The sequence below is a fragment of the Camelus ferus genome, chromosome 1 (genome assembly GCF_009834535.1).
Source record: "Camelus ferus isolate YT-003-E chromosome 1, BCGSAC_Cfer_1.0, whole genome shotgun sequence".
In the NCBI taxonomy this organism is placed as follows: Eukaryota; Metazoa; Chordata; class Mammalia; order Artiodactyla; family Camelidae; genus Camelus; species Camelus ferus.
In genome coordinates this window covers 35,611,330-35,636,057 of record NC_045696.1, presented here as the reverse complement: position 1 = coordinate 35,636,057, position 24,728 = coordinate 35,611,330, and the positions used below count along the sequence as shown (strand labels likewise).

The window sequence follows — 24,728 nt, the reverse complement described above, 5'->3', positions numbered from 1 at the left end:
AGTTTTGATCTGAGTTATAACTAAAGCTATACCTTTTAGATGGAAAGCCAATGACAGATAAGAAGTATCACGTTGAACTAAACGTATTTTCAGAAAATACAAAAGTGAAGGCCAAAGAAAATCAGGCTTACAAGACTGTATTCAGTTACGCTAAAATTATTTGAGAGAATATAGGCGTGAGGAGAGCCTCTGTACAAATTTCCACGACAACATCCTGTTCCCTTCAAGGCCACTGATTAGCAATTATGACAATAAACTGAGATATAGTTTGAAAAAGCAAAACACCTGGAATGATTTGTTTCACCAGAAGAAACAGAAAGAAAAAAAAATGCGTCTTTATATTAGATACAAATGCTTTGTTTCTGAAAAGAGTATTTCTTTTAGAAAATATTAAAAAAAGAGATGCCAATGGTTGGTATTAAAATAAGGGCGGAAAGTGCTGGCTTTCCTACCAGTTGGATATCATGTAACTCCAAAATAAACAGTTTATTCTAAAGGCTCTTTCCTGGTTGGTTGACAAAATGGAGTAAGGCATTCCACATAAACAGAGGTTGTTTATATTTACTTGGCAGTTAGGAAATGGAAAAGGCTCCTATTTAGATTTTAGCAAAGGACCGTTAATATAAGGAAACGGAAGATATGCTTTGCCTCTCAGCCACGCAGAGCAGACTATAGCACGTACTCCCCATCGTGTGCGTTATTTGAATATAAACCACCAGTTACCCTTCACGTTTGCTCAAGTCTGCTGAATGTGGCCACGTAACGATTACTTGATGCAGAGCCATGCATTCCCATCTCCATTTAAAATAAACTTAACCTGTTCCATTTTTGGATTCTCTTCGTCAGGGGGCAGTTATCCAGTTATAAATTATTAACTGCTAAAATTGAAATGGCGAAAACAAAACATCAAAAATCGTTTAGAAACTTACAATGCCCATTCCCAAAATGAAGTCTTTTTTCATCTGCACCATGTTTTGACTTGTAGCCACAGAACCTGGAGGTAAATCAAAGGAAGAGAACACAGAAAGAAAATATACTTAAAACAATCATCTAAGCTCAGAATGTGCAAAACACAAAAAATAGAGCATTTCCCACAAACAATTAAATGCTTTAGTGAAAGTTTAATGACTTCAGATTTTCTAAATCCTCTATAGAAAGCCTCTTTCTCTGGGGACCCTGGAAGGCTGCCTAATGAGGAGACATGTAGAGCTGCTTCCCCACCGTGCAGACCCCTTCAGTTCGGTTTTTATAATGGCCCTCGAAAGTGTTTATAGTATTTTTTTTTTAAACAACTGCTGTTCGAATGAATGAAGGGTAAAGTTTCCATTGTTAGTGATTAGTGCTGTGCAGTGTTACCAGTGTTCTGGGTGAGAAAGTGTCAGAGAAATCTGGGGTGTATTTGAAGAGTGAAGGGATAATTGGAAAAAAGAAAGTAGAAACTAGGAGTGAGGTCAAAAGAGAAAAGTGGTGTGTGTTGGAGAGGGGGCGGGAACTTAATGAAAAAAAGAAACTCAAAACGTAGGAGCATCAAAAGAAAGGGAGGGAAATGAGAAAGATGGAGAACACAAGTGGAGACATTCTTATTTGTTAAAGTACTTTATTGACCACACTCTTCAGATTTTCATAGCAACTGAGGGGAGCATGCAAAGCAGTGCTGAAAGTAAGTCATAAAACAGACTGTGAACTCACCTCCCAATCAAAACGTAGGTGACAACCGTGAGGAGGATGATTGCTACTGCCGCTGAAATGGCAATCATTACCACTTGGCTATTTTCACCAGAGATGGAGAAAGCTGTGAGGTTGAAGAGGAAAAAAGTCAGAAGAGACCAGGCATTAACACATCATAACCAACATCGAAATGGAAACACTGATAAGTTAAGTCATATTTATTCTGCTTTTACCTGAAATATGCCTTACTGCCTGATACAAGGTAAAAAATAATTCTTCACTTAGTGTAAAAAAAATAAGATATTTTGTATAATTAACTTGAAATTTCCCATTAGTAAGATGAAACACTGTTTCACTGGCATCAATCAACACTATTGAGTGCCTATGGCGTGAAATAGGTGGACTGCTTTTCTCCATACTCATTGGCAAGAAACCATCAGATAAAACAGAAGTTATCAGAGAAACATAGGGAATAGGTAAGATTTCCCCGAATAAAATTACACAGCCTTTCTCATTAAGCTTGTTTAGCCTCCAATATCCATATTTATCTTAGAGGTGGTGTAACACCTGTCCTGTGGACCTCAACACACATCACCATCAAATTGTTCCTGTCTCTGCATCTCCTTCCTTTATAAACAGCCCATCACTCATTCACTCTCCTATACGAGGTGTTGGCAAAAATAGCCCAGGAGCCATGTCTAGCTTGCCATCAGTGTTTGTGTAGCTCAGAAGCTTAGAACAATTTACAATTTTAAATGGTTGTAAAAAGTCAAAAGATTTTGTGACATGAGAAAATTAAATAACATTCAAATTTTGGTGTCTATAAACAAAACTGCATTGGAACACAGCCACAGTCATTCATCTGCGTATTGTCTATGGTTGCTTTTAGGAAACAATAGCCAAGCTGGGCAGGAGCAACAGAGACTACATGCACACAAAGCCTAAAATGTTTATTTTCTAGCCCCTTAAAGAAAATGTTCACTGACCCTTGACCTAGACCAGTGCTTCTCTTAACTTTGATGTTCATACAAACCACTCGGGGATCTTCTGGACAAAGCAGTTTCTGGTTCAGGCGGTCTGGAGTGAGGACTGAGAGTGTGCATATCTTATGAGCTCCCAGTGATGCTATTGCCTCGGATTCCAGACCACAACATTTTGAGTAACAAACCATTGACATAAAGTCACCTTGTCTTCTCCCTCTCCTGATTATTCTATATCCAATTAATCACCAATTTCTTTTAAATATTTTCGTTTCCAGCTTCATTTCTCCTCTGGATTACAATTAGAAATTCCCAATTGATCACTATGTGCAGGCCTTTACAATCTTTTACCTGGCCACCAGAGTATTCCTTCTAAGCCCTGAATCTGATTATGTCGTTCTCATGCATAAAAGTTTTGCAGGGCTCTCTATCACTTTCCGGATAAAATACCTGGAAAGCCATTTCGGATCTGTTCTCTGCTTAAATCCTCAGCCTCATCTGCTAACAAAATCCAAAGCATTCTCATCTCTGCACTTCCTGAAATATACGCAGTTCCTGGAACATTCCTTCTCATACACTCATATATCAACATTTATTGCTCTTGTAGTAAATGCTGACTAAACAAATGAATGAGCGAGGTATCAAAAGAGGAGCTTAGAAGAGAGGGTTTAGTATACCATCACCTCTCTGGAAGCCAACATCCCATCTTGAACCTGATGAAAATCTAAGTTTGGAAGCTTTTCTCTAAAATAAGGCAGTTTAGGGAATAGTTAAATGATGCCAATATAGAGACATGGCAGATAGGCTGTTAGAAGTTTTCCAAGCATCTGAAAAAAAGACCTCAGAGTGAGGCAGGATGGTACACTCATAATATACACTGTGACAAGCACTTTGTTCTTTACTATCACAAAACTATTGTTCACAGCACTGTGGCAGCCATGGGGGTGCCTGCTGGGATCTCCCTCCTGCCCAGCCTGCAGCGGGCAGACAGCCTCCAGCTGCTGCACCTTCAGGAGCCGCCGCGGCCGGGCTCTCCTCGAGGACTAAACGTGGCGAGGGGCCTGGAGCCAGACCGTTTCCGCCCAGTGAGGGACTCCTTTGGGAGGAAGGGCGGTCTTCACTCTGGGGCTCCCCACTGGCTTGGCGAGCACCTCAGAGCTCTCTGAGGCTTCTCCTCCTCAACCCTTGTTCTGTCTGTCTTCAGCTCGGTCTGAGGCTCTGGCCACTTCTGCTCCTCCCCTTTTATTTTTTAATCTGTATCCACTCCCCGCCCCAAAGCTCTTGTAATTCCACTTTAGTATCTGCTTCCTGGAAGACCTGGACTGATACATCCCTATCCATTGGCTATAGATCTATGAATCGTTTGTAAAATAACTTAATCTTGCAATTGAATAATGCTTCAGGAACATATAATAATTGCTCTGTCTCATGCTTTTCATTTTGCATACTGTAATAACTTGTAAAGAGCAACAAGTTCTGAATTCACTGGTAAACTTCAGCCAGTTTCAGAAATAAAGTTCAGTGAAACTGGTGGGGGGGGGGCGTGGCGATGAGGCATGATAGAATAAAGAAGAATTCTCTATTCCTTTTTCTGTTCAAGACAGGATTAAACTAGACTTCTCTACAATTTCCTCTAGCTCTAAATATCTATGAATCCCAGAGATGACCTAAAAACACATGACCACATCAGACCATTTTTGTTACTGAAATTGGCAAACCATTGAATAAATAGTATTGATTAAATGTGTTATAGAGTTGTCTTATAATTTTACCTAGCATACTGTCAAAAATTGATATCAATTTGAAATTCCTTGGATGTTCAAATTATGTACTATTTATTTAAACACAAAACACACAGCATGAGTGCCCACTATACTACTATGCCAGGTAATATTTTAAGCACTTTACAAACAACACTTAATTCAAGCAACAGAAAACCCTATTGAGTAATGCACAATGATCTTCCCCAATTTCCAGACAGGGAAACTGAGGCATTGAAAATTGAAGTGGCTTGTCAAGGTCATTCTTATACATGTCAGTTTACTCCAGAGTCCTTCCTCTTAACACCTACGTTGTGCCTGCCTTTCTTGGGCTTTGGACTCAGTTTCTACCCACTGAGGGTTTCCAGACAGTTGGACTGTCTGCTTTCCCAAACATGCCAGTTAGATAAGTGGGGGCACCAGGCAAATAAGGTGGAGGAGAGGGAGGAAGGTCTGGAAGACGGTGTTATGCCTGTCTCCAGCATGAAGGGGCTTTACTTCTTCTGAATGACTGCCAGTAAGAAACTGGTAAGAACCTGACAGTCATGACCGCACAGTAGCAAAAAAAACTTAACTGGACATGACCCAGTGCTCACTGTAACACAATTAACATTGTGGTTTAGCCCCACATGGGTTTTTCTGTGTATACCATGGGAAAGGACATGTGCAAAGGAAACAATCATGACTAGGTTTTCTAGGGGCAAGAGCCATCAATCAATCAAAAGACCACCTCTCAGCGAGGGTATAAGAGAAAAGGCAAAACAGAGAGCACCGCTCTTCCCCCCTTGGAGCAGCCCGCTTTCCCTTTTCTAAATAAATCTAAAATCTTTCACTACAAACCATCTCCTGACTAAAACTTATTTTTTGGGTATGACAAGAACTGAGGTCTTTACCTTTGGGGTAACAATATCATCTGGACTCTTGCTTTAGTGGATATTGTGTTTGTTCTAGGAAAGTTCTTCTACTTTTATACAGCCCATGCTTTCTGTGGGTCTTAGCATGACTTTTTTTTTAAATGTATAAGAGCGGCACTGGATCAGTCCTCCAAAACCTGGAGGTTCTAGGTCCACTGACTCCACTGAACATCTATGCAATCTCAGAAAAAACACATAAATTCTGTGTCCTAGACCATGACCAAAAGTATATAATAGTATCTGGACAGCTTATAGAGCAAAATCAAATGAAATATTTATGAGAATATTTATACTGTCACAAAAATACATGGGTTCTGGAATCAGACCCATCATTTACCAGTTGTGTAACTTTAGAAATCTACCTAATCTCTCGATGCCTCTGTTTCCTCTTCTGTAAAATGATAATAAATTTAATTGTACATAATAGAAGCACTGACTATAAATAGTAAGAAACTTTAAAACACTTAAGAAAATAAGTGCTCCACTGTGTCTTCATATTGCTACTGTAAACTAAGTCCAAAAAATACTATCTAAATTCCAGGTAAAAATACACTATGTTCTACTAAGAAGCATGTATATGTATTATGGATGAAATGTTTATAATTAAAAAAAATGAAACCTAGAATAAGAAGCAAACCATTAAAGAAATACAGCAAGAGCCTTTTTTATATCTTTTAAATATTGATCTATAACAAATCAGACTTCTAAATCCTTAGAGTTTTCGTGAATATATCATTTTGATTTAAAAAATGGAGTGAGAGTTTTGATTTTTGTCTTTTTACTCCTAAGACAAAAGGTACTTTTTTCCTCCTCTATATTTAAAGTTGGGAAGAATTCTACGGTAAAGCAGTAAGAGTAAACTGATTTAAAAAAAAATCAAACTGTGCAAACTCAAAGATTTTTATAAATCAAAGTGTATGTTAAAAAAGTTATTTTTCTCTCTTCTTTTCATCTGCTCTATCAAACAATGGAAATATAGCAAATATAAAATTTATCTGCAAAAGTCCTAAGACTGAAGTTTTTAAATGGAGTATTTCTTAAACCTCAGACACTGAAGACTCATTAGACGATCATATATAACACTATCATAGAGATATCTGTGGTAAATCTGGAATCATATTAGAATTTTAGAATTTATTGTTGTTTTTGCAAATTTACTTATCAGATAAGGTTAACTGCTAATTAAGATCATGTAAGGCTAGACTGATTGATGTTCCAAAATATGCATCAATATAATAAATATTTATCTAACGGTATTCTGTCCTTCCTGTCCCTCAGTATGGCTTTTTTTCTACCATATGATATAATAAACATTTGATTTTTCTATTTCTGTGATTTGTGATTTTCCTTGCTAAAGAAAATATAGGTTTTGTTGTTGTTAATTAAAATAACTATTTAATACTTTGAAAAAATTGAATCTGTAGTCATTTCAAAACAAGGAACTTTCTTTATACCACTTAAAAGTTACAAAAAGATTTAGAACTACTAATATTAAGTTGCAATTATATTTTGATACTGTGTCTTATAAAATTTTAAATTTGTTTTAAATCTTGTTCACACAGATTCTGTAGTTATTTTATACAGCATTTTGTTTCTAATGTCCTCAGAGAGTGACTTCTCCATGTTCATTCCATCACAGGAGGATTAGGAGAGGTCTTGAGGCACAATGGTCCCTCATAGCCAAGGGGGACTGGCTTCAGGACTCGCACGGATAGCAAAATCTGAGGATGCTGAAGTCCCTTATGTAAAATGGTGCAGTATTTGCATACAAAGCACAGCCTGCCACATTGTTTAAACCATCTCTACATTATTTATAATACCTAACACAATGTAAATGCTGTGTAGATAGCTGTAAATACAATATAAACATCATCTAAATAGTTTCCGGCTTATGGCAAATTCAAGTTTTGCTTTCTGAAACTTTCTGGAACTTTTTTTTCCAATATCTGCCATCCAAGGTTGGCTGAACCCACGGATCCAGAGGACCAATTGTATAAATTTGTGCTTTTGAAGACGACAACTTTCCTTTGGTAGCAGGACTGCCATGTGTCAGCTGTGAGCTGATAATTTCTAAGAACACTAGATTCTCAGTACCTTGCAGAAGGTAGTGATTGTTATTTTAAGCAGCATTTGTCAGATAAAAAGCATGTCATAAAATATTTATTCTATCATATTAACAGTTTTTATTAATCTGGAATGTTTCAATGAGATATGAAGTTTGGGCATAAAATATTAGCATATCAACAACAATGTGATTTTATATTATTAATAAAATATTTAGAAAATGGAAAATATACATGCCAGGGAAAAATGGTAAAATTGGAACCGTCAAAAGAGAATATTGGGTTTCCTTTCAGTGGAGGGCTGGGCATTGTCAGACTCTCCCTGGATATCTGTTTCTAAAGGTTGTTCATCTTTTTTTTTTTTTTTTAATTTTTTTCCTTTCTTTTGTGGGGTGGGGAGAGGTAATTAGGCTATTTATTTATTTTAACGGAGGTACTGGGGATTGAACCCAGGACCTCATTCATGCTAAGCATGCGCTCTACCACTGTATATAGCTATAGTCTCCCTACAAGGATGTTTATCTTTGATTGTCTTTCTAGCCTGTTTTAACAGCTGTGAAGTTAGTTGCGGACAATGGATAGTGATATAAATAATCCTTCTCATTACAGTTAGAGTGATAAATTCACTAGAGATATGATTAGTTTGTGTGCATTACAAGAGATGACATCAATCAGTATATTTATTGTCCTATAGTATATTAACCAGTTTTGGACAAATTAATCAATTTGTTTAAGTATTCTGGATTGTCTACATATGCATACACACATACACAAAGACACACACAAACATACACAAATGTGTATATATATGTGTGTATGTATCTGTTCTTCAAATTTCCCTTTAAATCATTTAATCTCTTACTAGTCTCTTCATTAATTAATAAGTTAAATAAAATCTTTAACTGGTTTTTATTTTACATTAGTACCACAGCTATGATTTTGCCTTTTTGAAAATTATATTTTAGCAGAGGGGCTCTTCTAATATGAAGCAAATGCATTTGAAGAAAAGCAAAATGTCTTGGGGAAAATGTTTGCCAATTTCAGACAAATTTGGTGTCAGAGACACAGGGCTATTCAAATTGCTTGTGAATGTGAATGAGGTGATGAATCAGGTTTTAGAAAATCCTTAATCTCCAAGTGATACAAGATTAACTGTGTTAAGGATTAAAATATTAAGTTCCTCATGGATCAGCAAGTTTCTTTTTTGTAGTTCATTGAATCATGCAATGAACGTAGAATATTTGGATTAACAGGTACTGGAAGTTAAAATGTGATTATATTAAATAATGTTCCTCAAAGCAATTTATAGCCAATAGAAGACCAGAATCATTCCAGGCATTAGAATATGTTTGATTTGTAAAAGAGAAAAAAAAATGATGTACACTTACACAAACACAAGGACACAGTCCCAATGCTATGCACAATTATTAAATGTCCTCAAGCAATATATTTTCAATGTAAAACACTTGGTTAAAACTTAGAGTGAGAATGAATTATCAGACACATTTGCAACAGCCCTCCCACCATACACTATATTGAGAAAATACGTACAATCTGGACTAGTTTCAAACTCAAACTTGCGACTGTTGGTCCCATATCCAGCGGCGGTCCGGGCTCGGATTTGGAATACATATGTAGTATCAGGCTTGAGGCTACTGATGGTAACATTCGTGCCTCTTGCCCTGAGAATGGTGTAACTCGTCTCTTGTTCCTGCTTTGAGGTAAGAAAAATCATGTTAAAATCAAACCTTCCTAACGCTATCAAATGGTAAAAAAGTGAGCCACTCAAAACCAGTTCTTCTGGATTTTAACTCAGATCATAGGACTGATAAAAGAGATGACAATCATTTAACTCTCTAAATGTAACCTAGAGGCATTTTTAAGCTAAAACAATTTACAGAATTTCCTAACTTGGATAAATAATTTGTGCCCTGTACATAGGCAGGAAAAATTAGTTTTCAGTCTTACCAATTAATATATGGATGAAAATATGTTCTCTTCAAAGCCACAACTGAGTGAAACCTTCAGTCTAATTCCAAGAATAAACTCTCAAAGAGGAAAATGCCCCTTTGAATTAAACTTAACAGGAATGTCCTACTGATTCTCAGAAAATATTTCTATCAATTATAAGATATTAAACTTAAAAAGGCCCAGGTTTTATGCAGAGTTCTACATTAATAACTTTCTTAGCATCAACTACATTCGCACTGTATTTAATCTAAGTCACCGTGGCTTAGTAGAGACAAAAATCTTCAGATAAAAGTCTAGAAATTTTCCCAAAAGGATTCACATTGTACATCGGAAGATTCACACTGCACATTAATTATAAAGACTGTTTGTGTCAAGCCTTGTTTACAAAAATTGGATTTACACAGAACTGTGTTTTTCCTCTAACACACGTCAATACACACTGAGCACTTTGTGGGTAACCTAATTTCAAATAATGGTGAAATGTTGCTGCATGTGGGGTGGGGTCGGGAGTCTGTGATATAGAACAACGCATATTCTCAACCAAAACTATACAGAATATTACAGAAAAAATATGCATTACAGATACTTTTAAGAGATACCGATTATGTATCAAACAGCATTTGAATTAGTATGTTAAATAAGGAAGAGGGACAAATATATTTATTTTAGAGAAATGATTATTTCATGTGTGAAAAGAGTGTTAGGCATATCCCCAGAACTTGCTTCTGTTCAACATCATCACTAATGAACTGAACAGTCAAGAAAGCTAGGCCTTGCAGAGCTTAAATTCCAATATATTCCAAAATATTTCCAAGCATCATATGTATATTTGGAAATACTTCTGAATATATGAATGCATGATATAAAAAAGTAATTCTATAAAGTATATAAAAATGATGTTACACATAGGTATGCATCAAGTTTAAAATGCTTAGGGAATAATAAAAAGGTTCAGCCATTTGTTTCCTGTACTGATTAATATTGTTTTAAAATAAGGATGCATATTGTGCTTTGTTGGTGGAATCTGAAATAAGCTCAGAAAACTTTTTATGTTTGTGAAAGATATGAATGGAGATGAATAGTATTTTTGAATTAGCTCCATAGATCTAAGAGTTGGGTGTTCCCTGGTTCTCCTATCCAGTCTAAACTGAGTTGTATCATTAATTGCCTTTTTATTTTGTTGCATCATCATCTATAAAACATGGATTCTTATATTTGCCCAGTCCATCTTGTAACACTTAAAAATGGAAGATCACGATCAAACGAGCATCTGATGATACCACAGTGGATCACTGAAAGCTAGGAGATCATTTATTTGGAGAATGATTTTGGCACAGTGAGGTTTACTAGATTTCACTTTCTTTTAATGAAAGAGACATACCTTTTTCCCTGTAGGGGGCAGTTTGAGAAAAATGGCATCACACTTGTGAAATACATTAACTTCGATGAACAGAATAACTACATGATGCAAAGGAATGCATTGTGTCTTTTTGCACAACTGACCATATCACTAATTCTCACGTCTCTAATGATCCCTCTTCATTAGCGGGACATATGCAGTACAGGGGAAATCATACTACCCGAGGAGTCATGGCTGCCAGAGTTCAAACAGAAATCTAATGTTTAACAGCTGTGAGGTTGTGAGAAATTCAAATAATGCCACTGACTCTCAGTTTCCTTACTTATAAAAGAACCTATCTGCCTACTATCATCAGATTATCAGACAGCTCGAAATAACGTATGCTGAAGTGTTGTGTAAATAGAAACTATACAAACATACGATTTGCTTTTAGTTCACTTTAAAATATTTTGTAAATGGCAGCAGATACACAAATATGCTGTGTTCATATCAGTAGCTATAAAATCACTGAGTTCTAATGATAACGTTTGAATACATCTTGCCTTCAAATCTCACCATAATTTATATCCAGGGAGAAATAAGTGCTATTTAGAGTATGAAATATCACGGCCTATATTCTACTTATAAATAATTGTGTGCCTATTTTTTATCATTATATTACTGAACCACAATTTTATGATGTGAGGCAAACGTATCCATCCACTCCCACCTTCTTAATTTCCTTGTAACAAGTCAAGCAATCTTTCCATCATCAGTTCAATAATACATTGGTTTTGTTATTAGTTCAAGGTTCCTATCTGTATTGAATGAAATTTATCTGAGTGTGAAGGTCAGCGAATGATGCTTAAAGCAATGAACTAAGGAATGGTTCATCAATAGGAAGGAATCACTAGATAACAGCTGGTATAACAGGGGTTTCAGCGAGGAAGGACACAATTGTCATCTGTCATACCACAACTTGATAGCTTAAAATTTGGTAGTGACAACTTTGCTATGGCTTTTTGCTGAAGAATATCTGACACAATGATTTCTAAACACCCCTCTCTATATAAATCAAAGGTGTCCCATGACCAGAATTCTAAACAGAGCTCTCACTTCCCAGCAATGCCACTCGTTTCTTTGCAAGAGCACACTGATGAGAAGGTAAGACAACTCAGCCCTTTAACATTATCTCCCACCTTTTCATAGTATTTGACCTCATAGTCCAATATGATTCCATTAGGGTGTTCAGGTTCTTGCCAGGATAGAGAAATACTGTTTCTGGAAGTCCGATCTTTCTTAATCGTCATGACAGGTGATGGAGCTGTAAAGAGAGGAAGGGAGGGACGATGGGAAAAGGCAGATTAATCGGGTTGGGAAGGGTGGTAAAGAAGAGCGGAGAGGGACGGGAACAAACAAATGGAGTCTATCATTGTTCTAATCTTTGTCAAGAAAGCACTATTTCCATTTCAAAGGCTTGTGAGTATTAATCTGGCCCCATATCAAGCCTCAGCAGCTGGATTATAGCCCTGGTACACACAAGCCTATGGAAAATGAGCTGAGATTTTCAGCTGCTGGTGGAGTAGTGGCAAGTGAGCAGATGTTTTCAATCTGCTACTATAATGTAAGCAATGAAATATATTTGATGTATTAAAAAAAGAACAAAACATCAGGAGTACCTATTTGTTACAATGTTGCAAAGTTATTAATGCCAGATTCTTCAGCTCATTGATAACATTTTCATATGCAACTCTGTAAGAGGACTGGAATCCATTACGCCCAGAGTCCCATGGTATCCATAGGTAATAGTAATATTTAGTGTATCATAAAATAGATAGGATTTAGGACACATTATAGTAGACCTTGACTTCTGACAAAAATCTCTCATGAATAAAAAATACATATCAGGAAACAACAATCTCTGCTTTTACATTTTTACTTCTTAAAAAAAAATTTTTGTCAGAAGTACCCAGTAATGAGTGCAATTTGTGTCACCTCTTTCTATTTATTTTGAGATATCTTACTGAGCAGTGACTCTGTATTTGCTACGTTTTGCTATGCATTATCAAAAGTATAGAATACGAATAAAAAAACATCTGTTTGGATCAGATATCATAGGGTCAGTAACATTTCAAATGGAAGATTAAATGTGTTTTAAGTGATATCTTACTTGAAATCCTTCCATTAAAAAGAAAAATACATACTATCCATCAATGCACTTTTGGTTTCAAATCTCAGTCTTGGTACACTGGCCAACCAAAATACCTCAGTGTGGGGCGCAGTGGCATTCTGCCCTAAAGGAATGCAGCAAAATAACTTACAAACATGAAACAAATAAAAATCAAGAATTCTTAGGCACATTAACTGTTGAATTGTTTTCATTCCTAAAGGGACCTATTTTTTAATAGATCTTTTTCTCAAATCAAGGACTGTTAGCACCTGGTTTATTCATATTCCCAACAACATCTAGCAGTACATCTTCCCTATCTGTTGACCTGATGTTTCTATGATTATCATTCGCCAAACTTTTGCATTCAATCTCTCATTTAAATTGTTCCTGTCTACAAATGCCTTTCATTTTTATTCTTCACTTAAAAACAGAGCTTTCAGTAAGCTTGCCTTGTGACACTTCTTTGGAAAGTGTAAAGCTAAACAAAGTATCTATTGCAATAAAGTTTCCATCCTTCTATTTCTGTTATTTGTAATATCTTCTTATAAATTTTTGTAATTAAAGCCTCACTACGTTAATGGCCTGGGAATGATTACATAACCTTTTCCAAAGAAAAATGTAGGTGTTGCTTTTCTGATGGAAAAGTAAATTCATCTTCTTATTCACATTTTGCTCCCATTAACAATCAACATCCTTCCATGTAACTTAACATCATTTACCTTTTATGTTTGCTTTTTATCTATTCAATATTATTGTTTTATTTCCCAAACTCGGCTCACAACACTCTCAACCCTCACTCCGAGGCAGTTTGCTGCTCTGAAATAGATTCTAAGCAAAAGATAAGTTATTTTGGTTATATTTAGTTGAAATTTTATAAACATATCCAGTGTTTATAAACATGTCACTGAGTTAGAAACAAATAACAGATACGTTAAATTTTTAATAATTATTTTTTAAATTTACCCTAATACTTAGAAAAATCAATTTATTATCCAATCACTAATAGAATAATTTCAGCTTCAATGTCCTTAGAACCAATTTTTCCTTTTTTTACCAAAAAAATAGAGAAATTCCACCAATTTCCTCCTGCAGAAAATCCATTAATAGAGTAACTTCTAATGTATGCTTACAGAGCGTGTCAAAGTGGCTGAATGTTGGAACACTTTCTTAGTAAATCCATGGAGACCCTCCATTCATTCCATATCACTGTGAAACTGGTTTATTTTTCTTAACAATTAAAGCACATTTTCAAAGAAGTTTTGAAAATTACTAGGTATAGCATCTCTCCTTAAAAAAAGAGAGAGAAAATAATTCATTTTCAAGAGCAATTGTGAAGAAGATCGTGTTAACTTTTTAATGAAAGCTTTCCAGGCTCTTTTGGGGATCTGCCTAAGTTCTACTGCTCCTGCGCTGAGCGAGGCTTTATAACTGTCGAAAATTCTTCAAAGGTCTTTGAGCAAGCTGCAGGGCCCTGTTGGACTGTAATAAATAGCCTTTTGTAATTCCACACTTACTTAAGTAGAGGCAATTGCTCGAAGCTTGTGCCATCTCTAAGTTAAATGAACCTTTTCTGATTGCTGCTTTTAGGCCCCTGTTAAGTCATTTGTTCTGCTCTTTTAATACACGCCCCTTGTGCTGGCTGTGTTTCAGCAGTTTCAATCCAATGCACCAACTGGAATCCCATTACATTTAGGTAATGCTCATCAATATTTTAATATTAATAAATAATTCACAGAAATTGTTTTTCTCTCCCCTAATAAATAATTTTAAGACATAATAAAACATACTGCAGAAAGGGATGAATTCCATGGGCACTCCCCTGCATCCATGTTTTCTAAAAGTTTTTCTAGAACACTTTATATTTATTTATTAAACATTTTTTATTGATTTATAATTATTTTACAATGTTGTGTCAAATTCCAGTGTAGAGCACAATTTTTCAGTTATACATGAACATATATATATATTCATTGTCACATTTTTTCTCTGTGAGTTACCATAAGATCTTATGTATATTTCCCTGTGCTACACAGTATAATCTTGTTTATCTATTCTATAGAACACTTTTTAATTCATGTCTTGAAGTATAATTTATCCAGACTTGCTCATGTGTTGTGTTATAATTTGTAATATTTATGAGAAACAGATATATGGGGTTTTTTTTTGGTTATTAAAGTATTAATTTTCAAAATTCATGGAAATTTCTTATTTTTCTTTTATAAAGAATGTGATACTGCAATGTATATCATATAATACATTTGATTTATTTTATTCTCATTCCCCTGTTTTTTAAATTTGTGATTTTAAAGAGTGTTGGGTAATAGTTACATGGATTAAAAACAATTATAAGATTAGAGAAATGCTCAAAAGTCGAGTGAAAAGTTACTTATTAAGGGGAGGCACAGTTTTTCCCTGCAAAATGCTGGTGTATGTGCTAAAATAGCAGATGCTGTGAATACTCCAATAGCCTAAGATTTAGAATTTTATTCTGGTGATTCTTTTACATATCTTAAATGATGTATTATTAAAAGGATTCTCTTATTAATAGGAAGAAGTTAATGACTAAGTAGGCTGCTATGAAATGGGTCCAGGAATTTACACAGTTTAGTAAATGGACAGTTTTGCAGGGAAAAAAAATAGAGAACTGGTAAGAAGAAAAATTAAATTAGTAGAAAAATAACTTTTAGTAAGACAGTGACTGTCTTTAAAATAATGTCTTAGTGTTAAAATACATTTTTGTTGGGTTGGTATTTGAGAGGGAGTAAATATTTGATCCTTATCTTTTGTTCTGGGTTCAACCCAATACATGTGTCCTTGTGAAAATAAGGAGATATGATGTACTCGGTAAAGTGAAATTTATTTTTTTGTAGGAAAAATTACTGAAAAGGAAATGTTTACGTTTATTCAATTCAGATGTCTATCAGATTTACCAATTCATTCATCAAATGCACAATGTGGTAGACACTGAAGGACTGTCCCAGGAATTGGGGTTACTACAGAAGACAAAAAATCCCCCAAATCTATGCTTTCTCACAGCTTACATTCCAGGAAGCTATATAAATCCTGCAATTTACATACACTATAATGTAATTTACAAACAATATAATAGACTCCATTGTAAATGTACACTCCAATGAGTTTTGACAGATCCAAAACTTCTGTAACCACCATCATAATCAAGATAAAGAATATTTCTGTCACCCCAAAACGTTTCCTTGTACCATATCCCAAGCAATCCTTCTACTTCAGGCTATGGGCAATAACTAATTTGTTTTCTGTTACTACAGATTCAATTTGTCTTTTCTAGAGTTTTATATGAATGGAATCATATAGTATTTTTTTTTCCTATGTCAGGTTTCTTTTGCTCAGGAGAATATTTCTGATAATCACCATGAAGTTTTGTGAGAGAGTCATTCTATGGGTGAAATTTATTTTTAATTGAAATATTTCTTATAAGAATACAAATACAAGAAGGCTGGGAGGGAACAAGAGGCCCATAAGTCACAGAGTTAATCATCCTTTGGGAAATTTTTCTAAACTTACTCGGCACCATGAAGTCCTGAAGACTCCAAATGCTAAAAAATTTCTTAACTTGTGATGTCACAGTGAACTTGCTCACGGCTCTGTCAATGCATTCCTCTTTAAAACTTTTCTTAGGTCATGACATAGGATTCAACAGGTATTTTCACTCCATGGTCGCTAGTAATATGGGTTTTGTGAAAGCTGGTATCAAAATGCTTTTCAATTTCTCTTCTAAGGAGACATAACTTTTTGGCAACCGAGGGTTGAATTATTCCTTGAGTATTTTCTTCCTTCCAGACCACTGTAATGGCAATCTCTTGAATCAGAGACATGCAATGAGTCCAGAGGACAGACAGAGAAGTATAACTGTTGATAGTTCATAACTGAACACTGGGTTATTTATTTATAGAGGAAGAGGAAGAGATTGTCTCTCATTGTCAACAAAACCTGAGCCACTGACTGCATCTAATGCAATAATGGAAAAGCAAATCACAACGGGGAAGCGAAGATGTCAGGCTAAGAAAGGTTCCTTTGTAAAGGGATCTGGTTAGAGATGGGGCTTGTGTAGTTCACAATGTGTATTTGAATCACACAGTCCTTGTGCGTGCCAAATCTACTGACAGACATGGAAGGGATTCATTATTTTAACTATGGTGTTTTTAAGCTACATTTACCATTATTCTGCAACTAAAATATGACCCATCCTTAGAATCAGGAAGTCAAAACTTCAAAATTCAACTCCTCAAGGATCTGGTTTGGTTCATTTGTTTTTATTGGGACTTTCCTCTTTCTGGGTTTGGGAATTTCTAATGAACCTCTGAGGTATCTCTGTGGTTTAGAGACTGGACAAGTTAAAGTAATAACAAAAAGGCCTCAGTATTTCTTTTTCTAAGTGAGCCAAAGCTTTTAAAAATTATCTCCATGGGAAAATATCATGTAGTAAATGGTTGAAAGACTTTTCCTTTGAATCCGGCATGCCTTTAAAAGCATTCTCTCTTATTTTTTTGTACCATTCATTATAATGCCCACTTAAGAACATTTCCGTCTCAGTTTTTTCAGAAGTGAACATTTCTATTAAATCCAGAAACACTCGGGTTTGAAAGAACATAATCCTTCCTAGCTTAATGTTCTCCATCTCCCCACCCCTACCCTGATTTCCCCAACATGTTGTTCTCCGGAATTTCCTGTTTTGGTCCCAGGACGCACCATTTTTACAGCCCAAACAGTTGAAATTTCAGAGTTACACTTCTTTATATATTCTCCCTCACCAAGAACCCTGCAAGCCAATCAACTTCAGCATCTGAAAGCTGCTGAATTTTCTTTCTACCCAGTTCTAATTTTCCAGACCTGCTTCAGTTCAAATCCTTGCCGTCTTTCACCAGCACTGGATTCTGTGCCTTTCCTCTCAATCTTTCCAGAACCTTTCCTTTAATTTTCTACACATTTTGATGATTTATCATTTTACAAAGCAAGTGAGCTATTAACCCTCCTCTCCTTCAAAATCTAACAATTTCACATCAGTTTTCCTAAACCAGTTAACTAAAAAATAAGCTTCAAAGGAAAGGTCTAGGAATCTATATTTTTAAGAATTTGATATCAGAAAACTCTTAAGACTGTTCATATGGAAAACTGTGGATGACAAGAGGATATGTACTTTGAAATTCATTGCATTATCATTTAAGAGTCCTCATTAGACTGCAACATACATATCAGCTTTATCATTTATTGCTCTCCTTTCAAAGCAAAATTTTAAAGACAATTCCTTGGTCATCTGCCTACAATGGTACTTGCTATATACTCCCTGTCTGGAAAACTCATCTCTTTCCTTTTCCACCAGAAAAATCTCTTCTACTCATTGTCCTTAGAAATCCATTGCTAATATAATTCCCCCATAAAGCTTTTTCTGAGTCCCTTAGGCAATAATCAATTCCTTCCTCTGTTCTGATGTATAGTGGTTGTTCCTTCTCTTCTTATTTATCCCATCCCATTGTGTGGTAATTACACAATTTGCTTAACAGTGTGTCTTCCCACTAGATTGTAAGTTTCTCAGAGTCTTTAGTGCTTAGCATCAGAACAACCTTGCATAAATCTAGTTACACAGTTTGGTTAGCTCTGCAATAAAATGTACAATATATTTTGTGGCTAGTTCCTAAGAAAAATAATCCTACTTAGATCCTAATTGATTATTAACATAATAAAATGCAAACAAAGATGAAAATTATAATATGTTAAACAGAGATAACATTTTTTATAAAATTATATCATTCTCTTCTATAATAAAGAGAAAAATAATTTTCTAAACCAAATCAATAGTGCCAAGAGAGAAACATTCTAGACCATACATTGAAAATAAATTTTGAGCAAGATTCCTCCCTTATCTTTTGTTTAAAATAGATTTAATATAATGGGGGGAAATTCTGGCCAAAATTTTAGCCTTTTCAGCTCTAAATTTCTTTAAAAAAAAAAACTCTAAAACTTTAATTATTGAATTTTGAAGACCCCAAGGTACTTTTAAAGAGTGGAGAATATAGTTACAATTTATAATCTCATTCCCATCCCAGCATGGAGCAATAAAAGAGAAAAATAAACAGTAGTAATATAAGTTTCATTTCACATATGTTTATTGCATGAATTCATCAAAAGAGATGGCATTTTTCATTTTTTCAATTAATCTTCATATTTATTTTTTAACATTAAGTTCTCCTTCTTTGAGTATCATTCAGTATCCTCACAGAATCTGATCAATCTATAAATACTTTGGTTTTTTTTTTTTCAAAAAAACTAGTTCTTTCTGTGTTTCTTCTTTACTCTCACACTCCGACCATACTTACAACACTTCTGACACTTCTGGTCACTAAACATGTGGGCTTCCCCACACCAATCAATTCTGCAACACCAGTTGTTGGGTGTGCTATAATTTAACTCAATTCTGACACTATCTACTTGACGATAATGTCAGATTCCACACTTTAAGGGCTGCCACAAGACTGCTCCTCCCTCACCTCAGATGTCAATCACAAGTAGGAGCTCCCCAGGTAACCCACAATTTCTGCAGGACCTGGCTACAAATTGGAGGTTTCCGTGACTCCTTGATCTGTTTCAATTCATTTGCTAGAGTGGCTCACAGAATTCAGAAAAACAGTTACTTATGTTTACCAGTTTATCAAAGAATATGATAAAGGATAAAGAAGAACAGCCTGATGAAGAGACATAGGGCAAGGTCTGGGAGGGTCTGGAGTGCAGAAGCTTCTGTCCCTGAGGAGCTGGGGTATGTTCATCCAACCCGGAAGATCTCCTAACTCCATACACCTGGGATTTTTATGGAGGCTTCATCATGTAGGCATGACAGATCATTAACTCCATTTTTAGCTTTTCTCCATTCTCAAGGGAATGGGGCAGAGCTGAAATTTCCAGGCTTCTAATGAAGGTTTGGTCTTTCTGGTGACTAGCCCTTGTCCAGGAGCCATTCAGGAACCCATCCTGAGTCTTCTCATTAGAACAAAAGACACTTCTACCAATCAGGAAATTACTAGGGCTTTGGGGATCTGGTGTCAGGAACTAGGGTCAAAGGCAGAAGGACAAAGATGTTCCTAGTACTCTCATCATTTAGGAAATTATGAGTTTTAGGAGCTCTGTGCCATGAAAGGGTACAGAGACCAATACATGCATATTTTCTATGATCTCATGTGTGTGACATGGCTTTGACATTCTATGAGGGTAATCAGAGGTTTCTAAATATGCTTCATTGTGAAAGAGGTTAATATTAATAATAAATACTTATTTTTAAAACTCTTATTTTAGAATTGATTAATTCTAAATAAGAAATTATGTAGATAAGGAATAACAAAACATTAGAGCAAATAAAGGTTTCTTCATAACTAATTGTCCTTGAAAAATGCAGTATACCAGCAAACCTGTCATAAAATATTGAGATTCCCAGAGAGATTAGATACATTTACAGCATCAGTACATTTTAGAAAAAGATAATGTTCCTTGGATTTGCGGAGATACGCTACAATAGTGTTCTCTCTTTAAGTCCTTTGGAGGGCTGTGAGGATTCTCAAATGTCTGCCATTTCAGAGTCTAGTGAGCCCTAAACAAGGACATCATGCATTGATATACAAGGCAATGAAAATGACAGATGGTTCTTCACCTAAGTATTTGTGTGTGTGTGAGTGTGTGTGTGTGTGAGTGTGTGTGTGTGTGTGTGTGTGTGTGTGTGTCTGTTTAGCCTAATGTTCTCTTTACAAAGATAACATGATACTATTGGAGGGTCTGATTGTGTTTTAATATGAGATAACTGAAATTTAATTACATCTAGGGCATTCTTTTTCTTCATCATTACACATGAAGCATAAAGTACTCTCAAAATTGCTACACAGATGGACATTTAGCTCTGTATGCATTATTTTTAAATACACAATATTCTTTATTTCTGAAAATCCATACTTTACTATTCTAAGTATTTCCCTGAGCCTAAGTTTAGAAAAATGCATTCCAGAGATAATATAAACAATCTACATGGAAAGCATAGAAACTAGCCTCCCAGAGAGACAAAAGTTGTTTGAGAAATTCCTCACTTCATAAGATTTCTAAATATCTTAAAATTTCCAGAAGATACAACTTGGCTTTGGGAGTAGCAATATGTCTGAATCCAGACTTTTTCAAAGTTTTCCTTGGATAAGTTTCCTAGTTATTATATTTAGAGAATTTATATTGTTGGAATTTTAATATCCTAAGTTCTCAACCAATGTAGGATTGTTTATTGTTTATAACAGCATCCTCTCCTCATTGCCTTAATTCAGTGGTTTCCACAAAAGAAAGACAATAAAGTAGAAACTTCAAAACCAAAGTTAATAATCAAAATTTACATACTAAATATGAAGCCTTGGGCAAAATCAAATGATATCTTTAACAACTTCTTAGTACAGACAAAATTATATTAGTACAGATGGCGCCAAAGTTTGAGAGGGGCAGCTGTTGAATGTAGCTAATGGACACATGGTGGTGGGGAAAGGGTGATGGTACAAGATCAAGCCCAAATGAAAGAAGAGAAAATTTCAGCCAAGAACGAAGAGGCTAACTACATTGTAAGTTTCTGTCTGTTTTAAAGGGCTGCTGAGATAATAGGTCTGCTCTGACTCAGAGTCCTCTGGGGGTAGGATTGCCACATTCCAGCACAGGGCAGATGGAACTAAATCTGGACTCTGGTGGCATTCTCTGCGGAGCTTGTAACAAAGGCCCTGCTGCAAGAGGGGATAGACATAATGTTTAATATACCTTTAGAACAAAAGAGAACTGCCACTTAACCAGTTTCCACTTTACAGATAATAGCAAGAAAATTAGTCTGAAAGGCTACACTCTTGGTTCTTGGGTTGCTTGGTTCATATGTTTAAGCAGAACAGGAAGGAGGGGAAAAATGACATTATATTATGTATGTCACATTCAGATACCAGATAAAATATGTACTGGCCTTTAAGTAAATCAAATTTCTATTCACAAACTATAACTACAGAAGAAAAGGGGACACTGGTAGAAAAATTCTATGCTTTCACCGGGGTAGGCATGTTTGTTAAAAGTCATCTAATTTTACTTACAGTTAATACAATTCACTACATATAAATGTGACCTCAATTTAAAAAGAAGTAAAAGATACAATTTGCATAATTAAATCTTAGTATGTCACACTATTAAATATATTTTCTTGTTTTCTGTTTTACTGATGCTCCGGCATCTGGAGCTTTGCTGACTGTGGATAGACTGCCTCTTCCAGGTTCGCCAGTTCTTAGAAAGAGCAAAGACTGGCCCAGGGCTGTGCCTTTCATCTCACAAACCAATCGGCCCAGTGCCTTCTCTATCTGTCCCTAACGCTCTAGCAGGCTGTGTTCCTCTGCACTAAGCATCCCCAGACCCGGCACCGGACAACCAGAGAAAGTCCTTACACCTCAGAGTCTACTGCCGTAATGACTCAAACTAGCCAGTCCCAAATACACTTCCCTTATCTCGCCTTGCCTTGCCTTTCTTACAAAACCACAATAAAGGCTCTTGCCTGTGCTTTCTCCTTGCTCCTTCTGACTCCTGACTGACCCTGGTGTTCCTCTGTCTGGTCCTCCATGCCGTGGCATGCTGTCTCCTCTTGGGAATTGTAAATAACAAACTATCATTTCAATAGCAATCATCTCCTTAACCTTTGGCCTCACTACACCTGAATAATAATAACTACGTTATAAAATGATCACAGTAGTAGAATATCATCTAGAAGTTTTTTCCAACAAGTAAAAGAACTCTTCTTGACAGAGAGCTAATGAGCTATCTATAGAAATACCCGGTATACACACAATCTTGCTATAATTTTTTTTGGTCTAAACTTCTTCAAACCCAGAGATCTCCAACATGCACTGTCTTTGATGTTTAAGCAACACCAGGCTTAAAACCTACCTGTAGCAGCTTTGATAAAGCACAATTTTAACCTATTACACTATTTAAGGGATAGGTACTTCTGCACTTATAGGCTTATTATCTATTGAACACCTGTGTCTCTGCTCATTAACTCCATGCTTAGATAGTTACATACTAGACACTAAACATAAGCTGACACTTATCTGGACCCACTCCTCATTGGTACCATCCAGGCCCAAGGTAAATAATTTTGTTCCGTTTTTGCTAGATCCTTTCATTTTTACAAGCAAGGAAAGAAAATAAGATGGAGGTGCTACCACAATTGTATCAGTCCAGAATTCTTTCAGGCATCATATATAAACCCTGTTATACCAGGCTAAACTGGGGTTTGTGTTACAGGTAATAAATAGCTAGCTTTAACTGAGTTACCAAAATTTGAAACACATATACACATGTACAGACATACTTATGCGTGCATTTGTATGAATTTAAATGTGGCCCTACAGTAACTTCACGATTTACTCCTGAAGGAATGACAGTTGTCCTTATAAGTATCACACGCATGAGTGAGCAACCATCACTTCACTCTTCACTGTTGCATGAATCATGAATTTTTATAGTGCATTATCCCCCCATAAATGCACACCATACAAGTATACGTTGCATCTAAATAGTAATGATCCTGTGTGTGGAAGCAGAACAGAATGTTGAGAAATTCTGCGTAGCATGTGGCTTGTACATGCCCAGCCCATATGGCTTGGATGTGTCTAGCAATTCCACCGTGAATGCAGCAGAGACCAAATGAAGCAGGGAGGGAGGTCCTTTTTCAAATTCATGTAGGTTGATCCCTTCCTTTAAGGAGGTAAAAGCTCAAACCTCCCAGAACAGGAAATCTGCAAAGTCTGGTCAAACATTTGGAAATCAGAGTTTTGAATTAGCTCAGAGCTTTTCAATTTACTTACATACAGAAAGACTCATTGGCTTGGAAAAAAAAAAAAAGACAGGGAGTATTCCAGAAAAGAGAACATTTTTGGTGGGTCATTATATAGAAAGTAAAATATTTTGATGACCTGAAATCATCTTTCTGAGTGGTCCTACTTCCCTGTTAACCTTGATGCTAGGAACTTACTTCTAATATAGATACACTCTTAAAGAACACGATAGTCTTTATTTGTTAATTCAAGAGAAATCACCTGAGAGAGTTTTAAGTAACAGGAAAAAGCTAAATGCACTTGACAATTACATGAATCCTAATATTCATTCTACATCTTCTCAGAGTATGCATCCCAAAGCCATGATCAATTAAAATTTAACAAATTAATTAATAAAAGAAGATGTGTTTATTAATTTCTTCTTGTCTAGCTGTTTGTCAGATGCAGGTGGGGATATGCTAATTTGGGTCTGTTTGCATATTTACATAAGCAAAATTCCTCCCTCCCTGCTTCATTTGGTCTCTGTTGCACTAACGGTAGAATTGCCAACAGAGACTTAGAGTCCCCAAAAGCAATCATACTTGAAAAATTCCTAATTTGGCTGTAAAATTCTCATTGTCCATGCCTGCAGTTACTAATACACTTCCCAATCTCTTTTTGTCCCATATCACTTGATTAAGAAGTTCAAACATTTAGTTTCAATAACTAACATTTCATTCCCCACAAACAGAGATTCTTAAAAATGTACACAGAAAACAAAGGAGAAATTGCAGAGGCAGACTACCTGCTGCTTAATTTCCATGATGCCTGTGGCTTGACCTCTTTAGTTCCAGGAACAGGATTAATTTATCTAAAGGATTTTTGTCAAATACCTTTTTAGCTAGCCATGAATTTTGGAGTAATGCTAGTTCTCAAGTCCATCTAAATAAGGAAAATGCATCAACGCATATTTTTGCAATTATGTAAACTTCACATAATCGACCTTAGAATTTTGAGAACTGGAGCGGATT

The 24,728-nt window shown here is 35.7% G+C and overlaps 1 protein-coding gene across 3 annotated transcripts in view; it reads right to left on the bottom strand.

Annotated features, from left to right (window-relative positions):
* The window catches only part of EPHA3 (EPH receptor A3), a 329,741-nt gene that overhangs the window by 63,054 nt on the left and 241,959 nt on the right, over positions 1-24,728 (bottom strand). For 2 of the 3 annotated variants that reach the window (XM_032477643.1, XM_032477661.1), the window contains exons 6-9: positions 11,895-12,019; positions 8,937-9,099; positions 1,690-1,792; positions 930-994 (exon numbers count right to left, since the gene is read on the bottom strand). In XM_032477643.1, the coding sequence (XP_032333534.1) occupies positions 930-994; positions 1,690-1,792; positions 8,937-9,099; positions 11,895-12,019 (456 nt within the window). The remainder of the gene's footprint in view (positions 1-929; positions 995-1,689; positions 1,793-8,936; positions 9,100-11,894; positions 12,020-24,728) is intronic. The other variant, XM_032477654.1, reaches the window with a different exon arrangement.